We start from the raw sequence: 20,877 nt of genomic DNA, 5'->3' as shown, positions 1-20,877 counted from the left end.
CATGGTGGGACAATGGTTAGCACTGTTGCTTTGCATCAAGAAGGTCCTGGATCCTGACCTGGGGTCTCTGCATGGGTTTTGCATGTTTTCCCCATTCATGTTTGGGATGAGTCAGGAATGGGTTAAATCCAGATTTCCGTACAGCATGTGAAAGCAGAAAAAGTACATGCAGATCTCCACTTCCCCTTCAGGGGAGGAGCCTGAACTTGACTCGACATTTTAGCCTAATTATTGTTTGTCCAGTGCCCAAGTGCATTGCACCCGGAAATGTGCTTTCTGTTCGACTCTGCTGAACTTTGACCCTTAGACGGCGATAACATCCAGATTTCCCCGTTTTGCCTTATCAAATATGCAACCTTGGCATTTCTGAGACGTCAGACTGTTGTCTAACCTCTGCTGGGAAGGGAGTGGGTTATTGAAATCTACGATCTCCTGTTAGAGAGTATCACTTGTGAGCTTGGTGGTTCCTGACAGTGCTTCGGACATCTAATCCACAACTAAAAACCCAGGATCTTCTGAAGACCTGCATCAAGCAAATAAAGCTTTTAATTCTGAAGATGAACAGAAACATCAAGTTAAGCAAAGATCTTCCAGACATCGAGGTAACGTGTTGCATGCACTCTTTGTCTGGATTGTTATCAAAATCTGTACAATGTTTTTACTAACAGTCCATATGATCACATATTTCTTGCATAAGGTGTGAATTATGTATTTAGTGGAATAGAGGGTTTTCTCTGAGTGTATACTTATTGATGGTGTTCGTTAGCAAGTCCAGTGGCTCTCGAAGGTGTTTGCACCCCTGCTGTAATTCCAGCTTTTTAGGATGTAAAAATATTTAGGCTATAATAAATATTGTTTTAACCTTTCCCACATATAATGTGGTATGTCCACACAATTTAAATGAAAAAACATATTGGAAAAAAGCTGCAATATTCTGGCTGCATAAATGTGCACACTCTTGAACTTAATCTTTGTTGAGGCCCCTTTTGGTTCAGTTTCAGGATTCAGTCTTGTCTCTTGAGTTTACACCTGTTCTCAGTTATTGTTAATCTTTCCTATTTCAATTGTCCTGCTCATTTGCATCATTTAGCCAAAGCCACAGTTTGTACACATTGTACAAAGGTATGAGCCGGGAGAGGAGTACATAAAATCCACAGCATTTTGTAAGACTAACAATGTTTGGAAAAAATGTGGGCCCACAGATACATTACAGAAACTAGAAAATTCTCCAAAACCGATGAAAAGACGACTGAAACCGGTCAGGGATGCTGCCAAGAGGCTGAAAGCACCACTGAAGAAGCTTCAGGGCTTTGCACCTTTCACAGACAAAAATCACTAAGAGCTTAACAAAGAGAGCATACAGATTAAAACTTGATAAAAAAAAAATGTTAAGAAAAAAAGACAACAAAATCTCAAAAATTAAAAGCAAATCCAATATTTTAAAATATCTTAAGGAAAAGCATGTTCAAATAAGAATGTCTTCAGCTCCTTTTTAAATGGTAAATGGTTCCCAAGACAATGAAAAAACAGAGGTGGTTGAGACACAACAGCCTGGAAAGACTAAGCCCCTCAGTCTTTAGGTCTGGCCCTGAAGACTTCTGGCAGATTTTGGTTTGAGGACCTGAGGGCTGGAGTTGGAGGAAGGGGCTTTAACAATTCAGTAACTAAAACTAAAGACAATCTGTTTTTTTTTGTTGATACATGTGAAAAGTGAGTTACAAGAGACAAGGAAAGAAAAACATGACTCACCACCTCCAGTTCAACCTCCTTAGTTTAGAAACATTTCTCAAATGATTTCAGACAAGATGTTTAATCTGATTGGTCCAACAAGTTCTGGTTCTTTTCAACATGTGACGATTTCCTGTATTCTCCATATCTCCAGACTTAGGAGTGGATGAAGGTTGCAGGACTTATCTTCTTCCAAAGAAGAAGAAAATCTCACATCTAATGTGTTTTGTATAAAAACAATACTGAACACAGCCAGAAGAACATCATGCCTACACTGAAACACGGTGGTGGCAACATCATTCTCTGGGGTTCCTTTCTTCAGGTGAAACTGAGGTTTTTGCAAAGGTGGATGAAGTTATGAATAGTTCCAAATACCAGCCAGTTTGGGTATAAAACCTTGAAGCTGAAGATAGAAAGGGGAATCATTTTTCTGCATCATCATGACTTCAAGCACACATTCAGATCAACAAAATGACTTCAGATCAACAAAAGGACTTCATGAGAGAAAAGTTAAAGTTTTTGAATGACAAAGCCAGATTTCACAACTAAGTCAAGAGAAAATCTACTGGGTCACCTGAAGAGGGCTGTGGACAAGAGATGTTCTAACAATGTGGTAGATTTGGAACGTTATGGTAAGGCAGTGTAGATGCTGATAGACACCTACCAAAGAAGACAGAAGACTTACACCGATTTAAAAAGCCCTTTAACCAGTGAAAAGACAAAATCCTTTCTGGGTTTGTACTTTTGAAATAATGCCACATTTGTTGTTAATTTACTATAGACTTCCAATCCTTTAAATCCATTGATTTAAGGGATTACCTTGTAAAATTAGAACGACAATACTTTAACTCATTAATGGCTCTTCAGAAAGCCTTGAAACCAAGAAATTAAGCAAATTAAACAACCATAATGATGCTATCACATGAAAATAAAATATCCAAAAAGTTGAGTGTAAAGGTTGGAGGTACTCCAGATTTTTCCCGGCTCTGTTTTATCCATCTCCTTTATGAAAGTGTAGTTATCCAAAACATAAAACTTAATTTGAAACCAAAAACTTCTGTCATCTTTAGTTTTTAGGCCGTACTTAGAAGAGTTTTGCAGCTGCTAATCTTGAAACCTGGGATTCCCTCTGAGTGCTCACATATTAAGAGCGAGTGCGTAAGAAGACTGAAACTGGATTAATGACACCAGTGACTATGTGGAGACCGTAATGATCACACAAACACTGAACCATTAACTATGCATTTGAAGAAACTTGAGGCGTGTTGGGTTTATTTCACTTCTTCCGTAGCAACTAACACATTTTTAACATAACCTTACTAATATAAATAAACAGAAGTGTTTGGCTCATGTTGTTTTTGATTCATATAATTTTGGCCAGTTGTTAAAAACCGTTTTCTACTGTCTCAAGCCGTTTTGAGTTCTGGCACTGCTGTGTTTAGCAGCAGGATGAATTAACAGCTCCAAACCATACAGTGTTGTTCTAACACGAGTGTTGAACTTATGTAACCAGCCATGTGATTTATATATTAACTGTAGACGAGAAGCACGTGGTGGGGGAGCGGAGAGCTGAGTAAGCATGTGAGCTGGTAGAAGAACAGTTAACGGTTAACCATAGAAATCTGCATTTGCACAGACTCAGAGTGTAAAGGAAATACTGAAACACTTCTTGGTAATGTTTTGATAATAGTGACTGATTTCAGGCCTCAGCTTTGGCAACTGAGTGGAGCATGCATTAAGTTTTAATTTAAATGATAAATGTAAATGAAAACAAATGCACAAGCAGTCTTCATGTGCGGGGCGGGGATTATTTTACGGGGGTGAAAACATTTCAAATGTTCATTTCTGTTGATATGATTTATGGAACAACAGGTTGCTTCCCTTTGGCACAGTGACCTTGCAGCTCATCATTATCTTATCACATTGAACCCATCCAGTCAATGAGCATCCCTTCCAAGAATGTCCCCTGTTATAACCAGCAGATCTTTATGTACTTTACAGACAGATTACACCAGTGTGTTTTTTACAGTTAACCCAATAAATCTGAATCTTTTGTTTGCCAAATAAGCGAACAATTAAGTAATTACATAATGTAATTTTTTCAGTAATGCTAGTATGATTGCATTTAAAATGAGATTTTGTACAAATAAAATCAAACATCATGACTTAAATTCCATGTGTCTGGAAGGCACTGAAATCTTTACTGTGATAAATAGCTTACAATACTAATGGCATGTAAAATGTCTTCCCTGTTTCTCTGGAAAATAATACAGAGCCTCCTAGGATTTGTGATAGATTTAAAAACTAGACTATGTTTGGGGCAAGTGCAGAAAAGCATCTTCCGACAGAAGAGCAGTAAAAGCCTGTAACTGAAGCTATCTTTACTGGGCTTTTTACAATTTTTATTCTGTTTCTATTTATATGGATGCTTTTTATTTTAAATTTGTTTTTGAAACTGTGAATTTCACCCCTGGTATAAAAAAGTCTATATTTATCCATCTATTAACCATGGCTATTTTATTCTCAGAAGAAAAACTATTTTAGGTAAAAAGCTGTTTCCTTTATATCAATAAAGTCTGTAACAGAATCACTGAAGGATGATATAAAAGTGGCAAGAAATGATTATAATATCCCCCATTTCTCTTTAAAGACAATAACTAACCGGATATGTCATTGTGTTCTTTTTACATGATGATTCTGCTCAAATTGTGGGCAAATTAATACAGTTGTCCTGTTTTACAACGTGGCTATCATTTAGCTTACTGGAGTAAAACTACAGTCATATTCAATAGGTTAGAATATGCGCTCTGATGAAGCTCATTTATTAGATTTGAAGTATCATTTTAAAGTAGCAACCTTTAAGCAAGTATTTGATATACTTCTTATTAAGCTCACATTTCTGTATTAAAATGTTTTATATTGTCTAAAGTAATATTCTAATCTTAAATCTCCTGTTTTCATTAGCTGTAAGCAGAAAATCATTGTAATTGGCAAATGTGGCTTGAAAGAGGTTTGAAAACATCAGTATTTGTGTAATTAATCTATATTATGTGTTTCACTTAATGAATTCACCTCCGGAAACTATTATAATTTATTGAATATGATATTTCTGATTGAAACCTTTATTTTGCCACTATATTAAAAAGGAAATGCAATAGACCTTAACTAATACACATATAGGTACAGACGAAAAAGAAATAATCTATAATAATTCTCATTTTCCTGTAACATGTTACCCAATTTTCTTTCTTTTCAGAGCATCCTTGCTCTGAATCCCAGGGTGAAGAGCCATGCTCAGATCATTTCCACTGCAAGCAAGAAGAAAGAGAAGAAACACTGGAAGAGAAACCCTGAAAGGAACTGTGATGTAAAAACACTCACATGAATAAGTGTTTCAGCGATGCTGGTGTCATTAAATAGTGAGCGTATTACTCAACTTCTCTGCTTGTTTTCAGTCTTGTGTGACGTTAGAGAACAACTTTGATGACATCAAGCACACAACGCTGAGCGAGAGAGGAGCTCTCCGGGAAGCACTGCGGTAACAAGAAACAACCACATTATACAGTTTGATACTATACTACATAAAATAAATGTTCCAAGATTGAATCGGTCAATCTGGCTTCTTATGTCACAGCTATTCATACTAACATAAAAAAAACTTTTTTTTTGTTTGATGCACGCAGAGACTGAAGATACTGCAAGGCACAGTCCTTTCAAATCAAAACTCTATAAGGATAGATTTTAACAATAATAATTACCATGAAACATGAAAATCTTTATGCTAAAAACTATAAATTTCTATTTTTTCCAGTAAGAATTCAGCCACTTCAAACTGATTAATAACACAGATGCCTAAAAGTTGCATTATGACAGGCTGGACAAAGACAGCAAACAAAGTTAAATGTTCTACATGCTAGATATGAGCTTGTCAGCTTTGTCATTGTGAGCACTTTCCACTGAAATTACTGCTTGCAGATACATTTACATTCTGTTTAATAGCTTTAGAGAATGTCCTTATTTTTAAAGATTGTTTTGTTTGTATTGTTTTATTTTTGATTTTCTTGATACTGTTTTCTTATTTGTAGAGTTCTTTGTATTTTAAAATACTTTAAAATGTAGTTGACAAGAACTTTAGAAAGTACTAAAATCTCTTGTTTTCCTCCCAGTCTTTAGTATCCTTAATTTCTAGACAATTTGTTGAAATATGTCATTTGTTTTCCATTTTACAAGTACAAATTAAATATAATGATGATGCCGTGGAATGTAGTAAATCTCTTGTTCAGACTCTTATTTAATAAATATTTTGGATTTGTATTATACCATTAAAAACAATGCATGCAAATACAGTTTTTTAAATATTTTTTGGGCTCTCTATATGTTGTCACACATGTAGTTCATCTAACTTGATGAATGTAAAAACATGAACGGAAATCTGTTTTTAGGTGCCTAAAATGTGCCGATGCTCCCTGTCAGAAGAGTTGCCCGACAAACCTGGACATCAAGTCCTTTATTACAAGTATTTCAAACAAGGTATTGTCACAAAACAATCAATGCTTCACTCAAAAACATTAATAGATTCTTCTCTCTTCATATGTGGACAAGAAAAGAAGTAAAAACAGTGATAAAATAGGTAATATGTCTGTGTTACAGAACTACTATGGGGCAGCGCGGGCCATCCTCTCTGACAACCCTCTGGGGCTGACATGTGGGATGGTTTGTCCCACATCAGAGCTGTGTGTTGGGGGCTGCAACTTGTACGCCTCTGAAGAAGGACCCATTAACATCGGAGGACTGCAGCAGTTTGCTACCGAGGTACAAATGTCCACTGCTCCAGAAACATGCTAACAATCAGCAGCTGTGATGATCAGCTGCTTTCAGGTCACCACCGTTTCATTTATAAGACAGGACATGGGAGTTTATTCTGGTTCCCTTACTGATGTGTTCCTTTTTATTCTACATTACCAGAGCTCAAAGTCCTACTTGCATTTTGTTGCACAATAGTCTTCAGTTATATTAGTAAGAAATAATGATGCAAATGCAGGCTTTTAGATGTTTGAGCAGTAATGTGGACTGTCTTTGTATCTCTTTACAGGTGTTCAGTAAAATGGGCATCCCTCAGATCAGGAACCCTGAACTTCCACCAGCCAATGACATGCCAGAGTCCTACCGCGCCCCTATTGCTCTGATTGGCTGTGGCCCAGCATCCATAAGTTGTGCTTCTTTCCTGGCCCGTCTGGGATATGATGATATCACTATATTTGAAAAGCAGAAGTACATCGGAGGACTGAGGTATTACAACATTATACCAGTTCACTAGGTGTTAGAAGAAACCTACTTGTAAAAAGTATTCATTGTTCAATTCAATTCAATTCAGTTTTATTTATATAGCACCATTTCACAACACATGTGGTCTCAAGGCACTTTACAAAGTCAATTCAATGGAATCATACAGATTTCAAGTCAGGTACATACATTCCAGTTAATCCTAACTATCAAACAGTGCAGTTGGATTCAGTTTATTATTCAAATTGGTTGAAAGTTTTTCTATCTAAGGAAACCCAGCAGATTGCATCGAGTCAGAAACTTGTAGCATTCACTCCCCCTGGTGAACATTTAGCAACAGTGGACAGTCGCTTACATTGACTTTGCAGCAATCCCTCATACTGAGCATGCATGTAGCAACAGTGGAGAGGAAAACTCCCTTTTAACAGGAAGAAACCTCCAGCAGAACCAGGCTCAGTGTGAGCGGCCATCTGCCACGACCGACTGGAGGTTTGAGAGAACAGAGCAGAGACACAAAGAGAACAAAGCAGCACTGATCCAGGAGTACTTTCTATGGGGAAGAGAAGTGAAACATTAATGAGAACATAAAGTTAAAAGCTGAAATAACAGCAAATAATGCAAAATTGGAGAGTAGTACAAGAATGTATCAGAGAGAGTGAAAGTAGTCATTCTGTTCTCCAGCAGCCTAAGCCTATAGCAGCCTATAGCATAACTACAGAGATAGCTCAGGATAACCTAAGCCACTCTAACTATAAGCTTGATCAAAAAGGACTAAAACTGCATGGAGCTAAAAACAGGGCAATCCCAAGAGAAAACATGTAAAAGGTTGCAAAACAAATTAAGCCTGGGGTGGAAGTTCACCTTTCAGCAGGAAAATTACCTTAGACATACCGGTAGAGATAAAAGATAATGGTTTCGATCCAAGCATATTAAAGCAATGATTAAAGTAGGAAAGCTGAATACATATCCATGGCACGATTTTCAGGTTTTTATTTGTAAAATGTTGTACCTATACAAAAAAGGAAATCCTTACAGTTAAATGTATCTGTTTTTGTCCGTGCAGCACATCAGAAATCCCTCAGTTCAGGCTTCCGTATGAGGTCGTCCAGTTTGAAATCAATTTGATGAAGGACTTGGGAGTGAAGGTATTACATTTGGCATCTCATTATATATTTTGAGCATAATGTTACAGGATTTCATAGTTCTGTCAAAATGTGTGTGCAGGTGATTTGTGAGAAAGGTTTTGGTGTTAATGGAATGACTCTTTCATCCCTGAATGAGGAGGGATTTAAGGCTGTCTTCATTGGGATTGGTGAGTTTAATCCCCACATCATTATCAGTTAAAATCCACATTATGACCGTGAGGTTTGTGAATGTCTGTGTATGTGTGCAGGTCTCCCTCAGGCTAACAGGGCTGAGATCTTCCAGGGTTTAACTGTTGACCAAGGCTTTTTCACTTCTAAAGACTTTCTGCCTATGGTGGCTTCTGCCAGTAAGAAAGGTACAGTGATGTCAAGCTGTATGGTCCGGTCAAATCGTGCTTACTTTAGAGGAATATTTGCAAATACACAACCAACCAACTGACTTCTGAAACCAATTAGTTGCATACAATTTTATTTGGGGGTATCAGAATAAAGAGGGCTTTCTGATTTTTCTTTTGGAGAAAGTCAAAACCGTGCACAAGTTTCCTTCCAATTCACAATAATGCAGTACTTTGTATTTCACACCATGTGTTTCACTCGTACTTGTACTCGTACTCATACTCATACTCGTGCTCGTACTCGTACTCGTGCTCGTACTCGTCGTCCTCCACTTTAGGGACCAGGTCGCGGGAGCAGCGGACACCCAGACTTCTCTCTCCCTAGACACCTCCTCCAGCTCCTCCGGGGGGACCTAAAGGCGTTCCCAGGCCAGCCGAGAGGTGTAGTCCCTCCAGCGTGTCCTGGGCCGTTCCCTGGTCCTCCTCCCGGTGGGACGTGCCTGGAACACCTCCCGAGGAAGGCGTCCAGGAGTCATCCGGTATAGATGCCCGAGCCACCTCAACTGGTTCTTCTCGATGTGGAGGAGCAGCGGCTCTACTCCGAGCTCCTCCCGGATGGCCGAGCTCCTCACCCTATCTCTAAGGGAGTGCCCGACCACCCTACGGAGGAAGCTCATTTCAGCCGCTTGTATCCGGGATCTCGTTCTTACGGTCATGACCCAAAGTTCATTTCCATAGGAGAGGGTAAGAACGTAGACCGACCGGTAAATTGAAAGCTTTGCTTTTTGACTCTGCTCTCTCTTCACCACAATGGACCGGCACAGCACCCCCATTACTGCGGCAGCCGCACCGATCCGTCTGTCGATCTCCCGCTCCATTCTCCCCTCACTCGTGAACAAGACCCCAAGATACTCCAAGGAACTCCCCTGCAACCTGAAGAGGACAAACCACCGTTTTCCGGTGAAGAACCATGGCCTCGGACTTGGAGGAGCTGATATTCATCCCAGCCGCTTCACACTCGGCTGCGAACCGCCCCAGTGCATGCTGTAGGTCTTGGCTAGAGGGGGCCCGCAGGACCACGTCATCTGCAAAAAGAAGACACGAAATCTACTGGTTCCCAAACCAGGCCCCTCCGGCCCTTGGCTGCGCCTAGAAATTCTGTCCTTAAAAGTTATAAACAGGACCGTTGACAAAGGGGAGCCCTGCCGAAGTCCAACATGCACCGGGAACAGGTTTGACTTAGTGCCGGCAATGCAGACCAAACTCCTGCTCTGCTTGTACAGAGAGCGGATGGCCCCTAATAAAAGGCCCCCCGACTCCATACTCCTGGAGCACCCCCCACAGGGCACCACGAGGGACACAGTCAAATGCCTTCTCCAAGTCCTCAAAACACATTTGCCACACAATGTTGAAAAGGCGTGTCATCCATGAGAACCCCAGAACATCCAGAGACTTTAGGTACTCAGGGTGGATCTCATCCATCCCCGAAGGCCTGCCACCATGGAGCTTTTTAACCACCTCAGTGACTTCAGTCTGGGTGATGAAAGAGTCCAACCGTGAGTCCCCAGCCTCTGCTTCCACCAGGCAATGGATGATGGCAGGATTGAGGAGATCCTCAAAGTACTCCTTCCACCTCCTGATAATGTCCCCAGTCGATATCAGCAGCTCCTCAACCCCACTGTAAACAGTGTTGGTGAAGCACTGCTTCCCCTTCCTGAGGCGCCGGGCGGTTTGCCAGAATTGCTTCGAGGCCAACCAGTAGTCCTTCTCCATGGCCACACCGAAATTCTTCCAGGCCCGAGTTTTTGCCTCTGCCACCGCTCGGGCCGCGGCACGCTTGCCCTCACGGTACCCATCAGCCGCCTCAGGAGTCCCACAAGCCAACCACAGCCGATAGGACTCCTTCTTCAGTTTGACAGCATCCCTTAGTGCCGGTGTCCACCACCGGGTTTGGGGATTGCCGCCGCGACAGGCACAGCAAACCTTACAGCTACAGCTACGGGCAGCAGCATCGACAATAGATGCGGAGAACGTGGTCCACTCAGACTAGGTCTCCAACCTCCCCCGGAATCTGGTCAAAGCTCTCCTGGAGGTGGTAGTTGAATACATCCCTGGCCGAGGGCCCCGCCAGACGTTCCCAGCAGACCCTTAATATATGCTTGGGCCTGCCAAGTCTGTCCGGCTTTCTCCTCTTCCAGCGGATCCAACTCACCACCAGGTGGTAATCAGTGGTCAACTCAGCCCCTCTCTTCACCCGAGTGTCCAAAACATGCGGCCGAAGGTATGATGACACGACAACAAAGTCGATCATCGACCTCTTACCTAGGGTGTCCTGGTGCCAAGTGCACTGATGAACACCCTTATGCTTGAACATGGTGTTTGTTATGGACAATCCATGACTAGCACAGAAGTCCGATAACAAAACACCACTTGGATTCAGATCGGGGAGGCCATTCCTCCCAATCACGCTTCTCCAGGTGTCACTGTCCTTTCCCACGTGGGCGTTGAAGACCCCCAGCAGAATAATGGAGCCCCCTGGGACTGGCGTTATGCAGCACCCCCGACAGGGACGCCAAGAAGGCCGGGTACTCCGCACTACCACTCGGCCCAAAGGCCGAAACGACATTCACAGGCCTGTCCTCGACCTGAAGGCGAAGGGATGCGATCCTCTCCTCCACAGGATAAATCCCAACACGAAACGGCTGAGCTGGGGGGCAACAAGCAAAGCCACCCCAGCTCGCCGCCTCTCCCTGCTGGCCACTCCAGAATAGAAGAGAGTCCAGCCTCTCTCGAGGGTTCCAGAGACCACACTGTGCGTGGAGGTGAGCCCAACTATTTCGGGTCAATATCTCTCAATCTCCCGCACAAGCTCAGGCTCCTTCTCCCCCAGCGAAGTGACATTCCACATCCCTAGAGTCAGCCTAAGCATCTGGAGCTCAGGTCGTCAATCTTAATGTCTTTTACATAAAATCCTATTAACACACATAGACATTGGTGCTTATAACATGAGAATGTTGGAAAAAGTTCAAGGAGAATAAATACTTTTGCATAGCATGGTAAGAACAAAACAAAGTTTAGTTTGGTGGGGTAAGTTTTTAAATGACAATAATTAGGAGGCATAATCCTGTGTCTATGGCATGCTGTGTAGGCATGTGTCAGTGTCGTTCTGCCCTCCCGGAGTTAAAGGGGCTGGTGATTGTTTTGGGGGCCGGTGACACCGCCTTCGACTGCGCCACCTCGGCTCTCCGCTGTGGGGCGAGGAGAGTCTATGTCTGCTTCAGGAAAGGATTCACCAACATCAGAGCTGTTCCTGAGGAGGTATGATGTTGGCTCATACAGATGTTTATAAAGGCTAATTTATGATTACATGTGTTATTTTTGCTCTGTCAGATGGAGCTGGCTAAAGAGGAGAAGTGTGAGTTCCTGCCCTTCCTGTCTCCTCGTGAGGTCATCATGAAGAACGGGAGGATCACTGGACTGCAGTTCTGTCGCACCGAGCAAACCGAGGATGGTGATTGGCTGGAAGATGAGGATCAGATTATCAGACTGAAGGCTGATTACATTATCAGTGCATTTGGGTCTATGCTGACCGATGTACAAGGTAAGCTACCTGCAAATATCATGCAATTTTTATATTATTGGAATTACAGATAAAATATAAACTTTAAAAGTATTTTTTAACTTTATTTTTAAAATGTATAATAATCAATCAATGTAACTATGTAACTATTTGCAACAAAAATATCCTTGGTAGGGTACTTTCCTAGTGCAATATTACCATACAAAATTTAAATCTCTGACTTTTCTAATTTCACCAATATTTCAGTTCACTCTTAATTTTTTGTATGTTTTTGTAGTGACTGAAGCCATGGCTCCTGTGAAGCTGACCCGGTGGGGCACCCCGGAGGTGAACACAGAAACCATGCAGACCAGCGAGCCCTGGGTGTTTGCAGGAGGAGACTTTGTTGGTTTGGCAAACACCACCGTGGAATCAGTGAATGATGGCAAACAGGCTTCATGGCACATTCACAGATACATGCAGGTAAATCTGTCCTAAATCTCTCGCTGGTTCTTAGAATCAAAGTCCTCAACCAATTTGGATCAACTATGTTCACATGTTTCTTGACTGTATAAACAAGCTTAACATTGGGCCATACCTTTGGTTTCTTTGATTTGAAAGATTTACCAAAGGAAGCTGTTTTCTCTTTGCACTTGAGAATTGTTTGACTTTATTTTTGACCATCAGACAGGTCATAACAGAAACGATACGTTAATAATGGCTGTTCTTACAAGTCTCGTATATGTTTCTAGTCACTGCATGGACGTACAGTGGATGCCGTCCCAAAGCTACCTTTGTTCTACAGTGCGATAGATCAGGTGGACATCAGTGTGGAGGTTTGTGGTCTTAAGTTTCCCAATCCGTTCGGCCTGGCCTCTGCACCTCCCACCACCAGCACAGCCATGATCAGAAGAGCCTTTGAGCAAGGATGGGGCTTTGCTCTGACTAAAACCTTTGGGCTGGATAAGGTATAACACAGAGAAACAAAGTGAGGTTTAATGCAATCAAATTTAGAGAAATATTCCACAGAAGCCAATTTGATAAAACCATTAAACTTTAGTTTAGGTCAAAAGTTTATTTATTTTCATTATAGACATGAATGCCATATAGGTTTTGGCTTTTTCATGACACATTCTACTGTTCTTTTTTTAGGGTTGAAGGGTAACACAAGAAAAAAAAAAACATCAATAATTTTCAAAAACAAGAAGTGGGAGCACAAGTTTAAATTTACTGTAAATATCCTATAATTCACACTGGGTCAAAGTTATAGATAGTGGCTTGAATATATATACATGGATCAGACCACCTGTAGAGAAACAAGCTGCTGTTTGTAGGTAATAGCAAACTTTTGGTGTAATTCTGAAAAGATATTTGATTGATTGGAAGGTTTAAAGTTAAATTATGGCCAATTTTCTGGCATGAACATAGCCTTTTAAACATAGCCTATACATTTTCAAATAGTTTGAGGCCAATGCCTTTGCATAGACTTTATGTGAGCACGATAAGGCTCAATTGAAGCTCATGTGAGCCTGGTTCTAAAACCAGTTCTGATGTGTGTTTGGGGTCAGTGTGTTGCTGGAGCACCCAACTGTGTCTGTGTTTTACAGACTAGCTGTTGATTAAGAATTTAGAAATAATTCTCATGCAGACACTAAGCATGATTCTGCCACCCCATGTTTGACAGTATGCCCTGTGTTCTTAGGTTTGAAAGCTTCACCTTGAGTCTTCCAAATATACTTTTTTTTCTTGTGGCCAAATAGCTCAATTTTGTTTTGTCTGATGGTAAGACCCTTCTCCAGAAGCCCTTGCTTGCTACACATTTCAGCTTTACTTGAAAGTTCCGATTTTGGACCAGGGGCTTCTTTATTTGTAAAGTTTTCTTCATTGTGTACACTGCCACCATTGTTCCTCCATTTTCCACTTGATCAACTTGACATAAACCCATCTTAAAATTTGTTTCCCAGGAAACCAACCCAATTAAATGAACATTACCATTTTTATTGTGGTCTCCACAATAAATTCAAATTTGTTCAACCAGCTGTTGTTTTTTAAATTTTTTCAGAATGTTTTTCAATGTTCCACCCTGAAAAAAGAATGGTGTAAATCCATCATTCAAGGCCCGACATTAATATGACATGTATGTTAAGTGTGTGAAAACTTTTCACTGGCACTTTGGTTGTAAGGGGTAACAGGAACTTTACTAGAATTAAATCAAATCTAGGCAACCACCTGAATGTGCTGTGAAAATGTGTTACTGTAGGACCTGGTGACCAACGTGTCCCCTCGTATTGTGCGAGGTACCACCTCAGGTCATGTGTATGGACCTGGTCTGGGCTCCTTCCTCAACATTGAACTCATCAGTGAGAAAACTGCAGCATACTGGTGTCAGTCCGTCACTGAGCTGAAGAAGGACTTCCCTAACAATGTAAAGGATGAGTCCTGTTTATTCTTTGATGCATTTTCTGTACTAACAATAGCTAATTAAGCCAGTTTGGACAGTTATTAAATAGCTTTGTAATCATTTTCAACAACAACTTACTTTATGCTCTATATCAGAAAGAGGATTAAGTGTGCATTGTGTTTGCAAAATCATGTGCAGTGAACAGAGGAAATCATCAATAAATAATTCAAAACCCTTAAAAACATTCTATATTATGTTCAGTGTTTAAAATGTTTTAAATACAACTTTTGGGTGTCTTTATGTCAGATTGTGATCTCTAGCATAATGTGCAGCTACAACAAGGAAGACTGGACAGAGCTTGCAAAGATGGCTGAGGTGAGACAATCCACATTTATTGGTTTTATCCTACACATTCATAGAGCATGATCGGTATTGTGATGGTGGCATCGCTAATAGAAGGAAATTATGGAAATGTATGTGTGTTCAGAAATCAGGAGCAGATGCATTAGAGCTCAACCTGTCGTGCCCTCATGGGATGGGAGAAAGGGGCATGGGACTAGCCTGTGGACAGGTATACACATTGCAAAAACTATTTCCATCAGACTTTATTTATATCATTATTATTTAGATCTTCAGCACACAAGCTTTGCACTAATGATTAATAATCACTTTGATATTTATAAGTTTTTGAGTTTTTGTTGTGTTGTCAGGATCCAGTGTTAGTGCGAAATATATGTCGGTGGGTGCGTGCTGCAGTTTCCATTCCTTTCTTTGCCAAACTTACACCAAATGTCACCAATGTTGTTGACATCGCCAAAGCTGCACATGAAGGTAAAGACCCCTCACGCACTCCTCTTATTTAATTTATCCTCTTTAACAGTTCAACTTTAAGAATGCCAATGTGAAAATGGACAACAACCAGAAATGGGTTTATTCTTATATATGTTGTGTTGTGTTGTAGGTGGAGCAGACGGTGTGACGGCCACCAACACTGTCTCAGGTTTAATGAGTCTAAAGGCTGACGGCTCTCCCTGGCCAAGTGTCGGTGTGAGCAAACGTACCACATACGGAGGAGTGTCTGGTAAATATCCAGTCCACCTTCTGCAAAACAATGCACAACAATGTCAGACAATTTATTTTGATAATATAAAGCTATACAACAAATAGGCCTGTTATCAAACTTGATGCACAGTTTTGCATCATGAAATATTTGCTTGCGTTGAAAATAAATTTTATGAACCCATGTTTTTTGAATGTGATGGGCTAAAAGTTGAAGTGAAAGAGATGATGGGTGTAAGGATATTTAAGGGTGTATTTGAAAGTCAATTACATATTTTAATTAGTAAATAGTGTAACACGGTATTAAAAGGATCAATGCAATGTTTATTCAGTGTAAAATTTAAAATTACGAGGAATGATTAGTTAAGCAATATTTTAAGGTCTTTTGACCACCATGCTGATGGTGGTCAGAGGACCCGGTGGTGCCGTTTGGATTGCAGCCCCACTTCTGTCAGTCTGCCCCAGTGCAGCTTTGGTTTACCACTGTCATTGTGTAAATCTGTATATGAATGGGTGGATGACTGATTGTAGTGTAAAGCACTTTGGAGTCCTTGGACTTGATGATGCGCTGTACAAGTGCAGGCCATTTACCATTTACCATATGCATGAAGTGACATCTTTTTTGGTTGTCTTTATTTTGTTATAATAAAGTAGACCACTCCAAAAGTATAACGTAACTGTCTCTAAATGGAGTATTTGCTTTTCTTAACATAGGAAACGCCATCAGACCCATCGCTTTGAAAGCTGTGTCAGCCATCGCTAAGGCAATCCCTGGTTTTCCTATTCTGGCCACTGGGGGTATCGACTCAGCAGAGAGCGGACTCCAGTTTCTCCATGCTGGAGCATCAGTGTTACAGGTAATAAAAAAATGATTCATAGTAGTTTTTCTTCTAATCTGATATCTAGACAATTATTGTTTACAGTGTAATTTCTTACAAAATACAAAATAGCATGGTTGACCAGCATTGTTACTTTAATGCCCACAGATGTGCACTAGAGTTCCTATTTCTCTCAACAACGGTTCCAGCAAGTCATTTATATTAACCTGACATACAGTAGTTGTGTGAAATATAGTCACTGTGAAGGGAAGAAACTGGAGGTGTCAGCTTTCTTCATATAATCAGTTTGTGTTTTACTCATCAGGGTAAGGTACAATAAGGGAGCTGTCACAACTGTCTGTCATGCCCGTAAAAGCTCTTCTTCCTTCTGTGTTGGCAATTAATGACAACAGATCCGTTCAACATATTCCCATTAGAAAGGTATTTTATGTAGATAAAATAATCTGTTTTTAATATGCCAACGTCAGTCAGTCATTTTCTACCGCTTATTCCATAGTGGGTCGCGGGGAAGCTGGTGCCTATCTCCAGCAATCTACGGGCGAAAGGCGGGGTACACCCTGGACAGGTCGCCAGTCCATCGCAGGGCAATATGCCAACGTCTGTCTGCTTATTCTGTCTGCTTAACAGGTGTGTAGTGCAATTCAGAACCAGGATTTCACACTGATAGAGGATTACTGTGTTGGTATGTAATCCCATTTATTTTGAACCAATCTTTAGATTGTGTCATCCCAGCAACATGTTTAGTATAAGTATGTGTTTAGGTCTGAAAACCTTGTTGTACCTGAAGAGCCTGGAGCTAAAGGACTGGGATGGTCAGTCTCCTCCAACTGAAAAACATCAGAAAGGAAAACCAGTTGTCAAACTGGTAGACCTGGTTGGGAAGGTAAAGCAACATAATCTTACTATATTTGCATTAATATTAATTGTGATATCTAATTATTTTTACTGGATTGGCTGTTGTGTTTGTAGATGGAAATCACTGATCTTTTGCTGTTTGATTCAAGTGGTGTATCAATAACATCGAAAATAACCAAAGTTATTTGAATCCATTTTTCATATATCCTGTTTATTTTTTATTTGTAGAGCCTGCCTAGCTTTGGTCCATACTTGCAACAGAAGACTGAAGCTATAGCAAAGTACAAAAGGCAACTCAGAGAAGCTGGTAAAACAGATGTGCCAGAAACAAACGTCAACCGTGTCAACCAACCCAAAAAGCCAGTTCCTGCCGTCAAGGTAGGGGACATTCTCACATCTATGACTCAGAATGATCGATAAGCTTTGTTTTGTTATAAAGAGTTTGCTCTTTCTGTAGGATGTGATAGCCAGAGCGCTGCAGTACATCGGAGCTTACGGGGAACTCAGCAACATGGAGCAGGTACACATGTATTCACATACTGGAACCAGTGTTTTTTTTTTTGTTTGCAGATTAAACACAACTTAAGTGAGGCAAAAAATAAGACACAAACTATCAAGTCATATACCATACAGAACCAATATTTGAGGCAATCCTTATTTGTCATTTTAGGTCCAAGCTCTGATAGATGAAGATATGTGCATCAACTGTGGTAAATGTTACATGACTTGCAATGACTCAGGATACCAGGTGCGTCTGCCAGTTAAATTAAAACAGGCAACAGTCTTTTCTCTATTATCAAAAAATCGATCTGTTATTAGGATTTTGTCATTTTGTCAATTTTTATTTATTGGAAAGACTCTTATTGGAAAGACATGATTTCCTTTGTCCACCCAGGCTATACAGTTTGACCCAGAGACCCACCTTCCTGTTGTGACGGACAGCTGCACAGGCTGCACTCTCTGCCTCAGTGTCTGTCCCATTATAGACTGCATCAAGATGGTTACCAGGACAACAACCCATGTACCTCAGAGGGGCATACCCATTAGTCCTGTCTGCTAGAGGGATTCCTAACCTGAACAAAAAAATTTTATGTTGGTATCAGACATTTTAAAGTTTAGTTTGAGAGAATTGCTCTACAAAACTGTCACATTATTAGATTAGTTCCAAAGTGGTTTTAATTGAAATGATAGGTGCTAATTTGTGCGTGAAATGTAGTAATACTTTGTATTAATTGCATTCGTCAATAACTTCACTAATTTGATTTGTGTTTAATAAACTAAATTTGCAGTTATCACCTCATCAGAGTGTTCACTGAAAAGGCTCAACTGTATAACATATACTATATATTCATGTAGAATACTGTCATTATGGACTTGAATAAAGCTTTGTTGTTGCAGCAAAATATCTGTAGTGTCTGGTAGAGGACACCTTGACTGGATTCTTGTTGAAATTAACAGAAGGTGTGCGGATGCATGTTTGTGATAAAAAACTAACTAAGGTTATATTCTGCTTAGGTTTTCACAGACTAGGCAGAGCTTCCTGAGTAGGAGTAGGGAGAGTTCAGATAAAAAATTATTAAAAAATGAAACATTGTGATTTCTGGATTTTTTTTTAGATTATGTCTCTCACAGTGGACATGCAGCTGAGATGAAAATGTCAGACCCCTCCATGATATCTAAGTGGGATAACTTGCAAAGTTGCAGGGTGTTCAAATACTTGTTTTCCTCACTGTGTGTGTGTATATATACACTGCTCAAAAAAATAAAGGGAACACTTAAACAACACAATATAACTCCAAGTAAATCAAACTTCTGTGAAATCAAACTGTCCACTTAGGAAGCAACACTGATTGACAATCAGTTTTACAGGTGTTGTACAAATGAAATAGACAACAGGGGGAAATCTTTGGTGATTAGCAAGACACACTCAATAAAGGAGTGGTTCTGCAGGTGGGGACCACAGACCACTTCTCAGTACCTATGCTTTCTGGCTGATGTTCTGGTCACTTTTGAATGTTGGTGGTGCTTTCACACTCGTGGTAGCATGAGACGGACTCTACAAACCACACAAGTGGCTCAGGTAGTGCAACTCATCCAGGATGGCACATCAATGAGAGCTGTGGCAAGAAGGTTTTCTGTGTCTGTCAGCGTAGTGTCCAGAGCCTGGAGGCGCTACCAGGAGACAGGCCAGTACAGCAGGAGACGTGGTGCAGGCCGTAGGAGGGCAACAACCCAGCAGCAGGACCGCTACCTCCTCCTTTGTGCAAGGAGGAACAGGAGGAGCCCTGCCAGAGCCCAGCAAAATGACCTCCAGCAGGCCACAAATGTACATGTGTCTGCACAGACGGTTAGAAACCAACTCCATGAGGATGGTATGAGGGCCCAACGTCCACAAATGGAGGTTGTGCTCACAGCCCAACACCGTGCAGGTCGCTTGGCATTTCCCAGAGAACACCAGGATTGGCTAATTCGCCTCAGACCCCTTGTGAGACCATATGCTGATGCGGTTGGCCCTGGGTTCCTCCTAATGCTGGACAATGCTAGACCTCATGTGGCTGGAGTGTGTCAGCAGTTCCTGCAAGATGAAGACATTGAAGCTATGGACTGGCCCGCCCATTCCCCACACATAAATATATATATATAGTTGTGTTGTGTTTATAGTTGTGTTGTGCAGGAGGTGGATACAGTACACAGCTGATAGTCCTGATGAATAGAATTTGTATTATGGCAAGAAAAAAGCAGCTAAGTAAAGAAAACGAGTGGCCATCACTACTTTAAGAAATGAAGGTCAGTCAGTCCGAACAATTGGGAAAACTTTGACAGTGTCCCCAAGTGCAGTCGCAAAAACCATCAAGCGCTACAAAGAAACTGGCTCACATGAGGACTGCCCCAGGAGAGGAAGACCAAGAGTCACCTCTGCTGCGGACAATACGTTCATCCAAGTCACCAGCCTCAGAAATCGCAGGTTAACAGCAGCTCAGATTAGAGAACAGGTCAATGCCACACAGAGTTCTAGCAGCAGACACATCTCTAGAACAACTGTTAAGAGGAGACTGTGTGAATCAGGCCTTCATGGTAAAATAGCTGCTAGGAAACCACTGCTGAGGATAGGCAACAAGCAGAAGAGACTTGTTTGGGCTAAAGAACACAAGGAATGGACATTAGACCAGTGGAAATCTGTGCTTTAGTCTGATGAGTCCAAGTTTGAGATCTTTGGTTCCAACCACCGTGTCTTTGTGCGGCGCAGAAGAGGTGAACGGATGGACTCTACATGCCTGGTTCCCACCATGAAGCATGGGGAGGAGGTGTGATGGTGTGGGGATGCTTTGCTGGTGACACTGTTGGGGATTTATTCAAAATTGAAGGCATACTGAACCAGCATGGCTACCATAGCATCTTGCGGCGGCATATTATTCCATCTGGTTTGCGTTTAGTTGGACCATCATTTATTTTTCAACAGCACAATGACCCCAAACACACCTCCAGGCTGTGTAAGGGCTATTTGACCAAGAAGGAGAGTGATGGGGTGCTGCGCCAGATGACCTGGCCTCCACAGTCACCGGAACTGAACCCAATCGAGATGGTTTGGGGTGAGCTGGATCGCAGAGTGAAGGCAAAAGGGCCAACAAGTGCTAAGCATCTCTGGGAACTCCTTCAAGACTGTTGGAAAACC

The 20,877-nt window shown here is 41.2% G+C and overlaps 1 protein-coding gene across 3 annotated transcripts; it reads left to right on the top strand.

The window, feature by feature from the left end:
- Nucleotides 1–234: 234 nt before the first annotated feature.
- On the top strand, nucleotides 235–18,609 carry dpydb (dihydropyrimidine dehydrogenase b). Of its 3 annotated transcripts, XM_047368090.1 has the most exons (25): nucleotides 239–602; nucleotides 4,985–5,095; nucleotides 5,184–5,266; nucleotides 6,171–6,258; nucleotides 6,379–6,540; nucleotides 6,821–7,017; nucleotides 8,075–8,156; nucleotides 8,236–8,323; nucleotides 8,405–8,512; nucleotides 11,640–11,809; nucleotides 11,882–12,092; nucleotides 12,349–12,533; nucleotides 12,803–13,018; nucleotides 14,311–14,475; nucleotides 14,758–14,826; nucleotides 14,939–15,022; nucleotides 15,162–15,282; nucleotides 15,413–15,532; nucleotides 16,225–16,367; nucleotides 16,977–17,031; nucleotides 17,111–17,232; nucleotides 17,433–17,582; nucleotides 17,662–17,724; nucleotides 17,875–17,952; nucleotides 18,100–18,609. In XM_047368090.1, exons 1-25 carry the CDS (start codon nucleotides 558–560, stop codon nucleotides 18,262–18,264), a joined length of 3,081 nt encoding a protein of 1,026 aa, XP_047224046.1. In that variant the 5' UTR covers nucleotides 239–557; the 3' UTR covers nucleotides 18,265–18,609. The 3 variants fall into 3 exon arrangements, 2 of the variants coding, with proteins under 2 accessions (XP_047224047.1, XP_047224046.1); XR_007038676.1 differs by lacking the exons at nucleotides 16,977–17,031; nucleotides 17,111–17,232; nucleotides 17,433–17,582; ... (1 more) ...; nucleotides 17,875–17,952; nucleotides 18,100–18,609 and adding exons at nucleotides 16,654–16,769; nucleotides 16,846–16,861 and having other exon boundaries at nucleotides 235–602; XM_047368091.1 differs by lacking the exons at nucleotides 16,977–17,031; nucleotides 17,111–17,232; nucleotides 17,433–17,582; ... (1 more) ...; nucleotides 17,875–17,952; nucleotides 18,100–18,609 and adding an exon at nucleotides 16,654–16,965 and having other exon boundaries at nucleotides 235–602.
- Nucleotides 18,610–20,877: the final 2,268 nt, after the last annotated feature.

This window comes from Girardinichthys multiradiatus, chromosome 6 (genome assembly GCF_021462225.1).
Source record: "Girardinichthys multiradiatus isolate DD_20200921_A chromosome 6, DD_fGirMul_XY1, whole genome shotgun sequence".
NCBI classification, from domain to species: domain Eukaryota; kingdom Metazoa; phylum Chordata; class Actinopteri; order Cyprinodontiformes; family Goodeidae; genus Girardinichthys; species Girardinichthys multiradiatus.
This window is presented reverse-complemented; position numbering and strand designations above follow the sequence as displayed.

Excerpts from the sequence above, each read along its gene's own strand:
- dpydb (XM_047368090.1), top strand. The coding sequence starts at position 558 with ATGAACAGAAACATCAAGTTAAGCAAAGATCTTCCAGACATCGAG. Across the intron at positions 8,157-8,235 it reads TGAAGGACTTGGGAGTGAAG|GTGATTTGTGAGAAAGGTTT; the intron begins GTATTACATTTG and ends ATGTGTGTGCAG. Across the intron at positions 13,019-14,310 it reads AAACCTTTGGGCTGGATAAG|GACCTGGTGACCAACGTGTC; the intron begins GTATAACACAGA and ends GTGTTACTGTAG.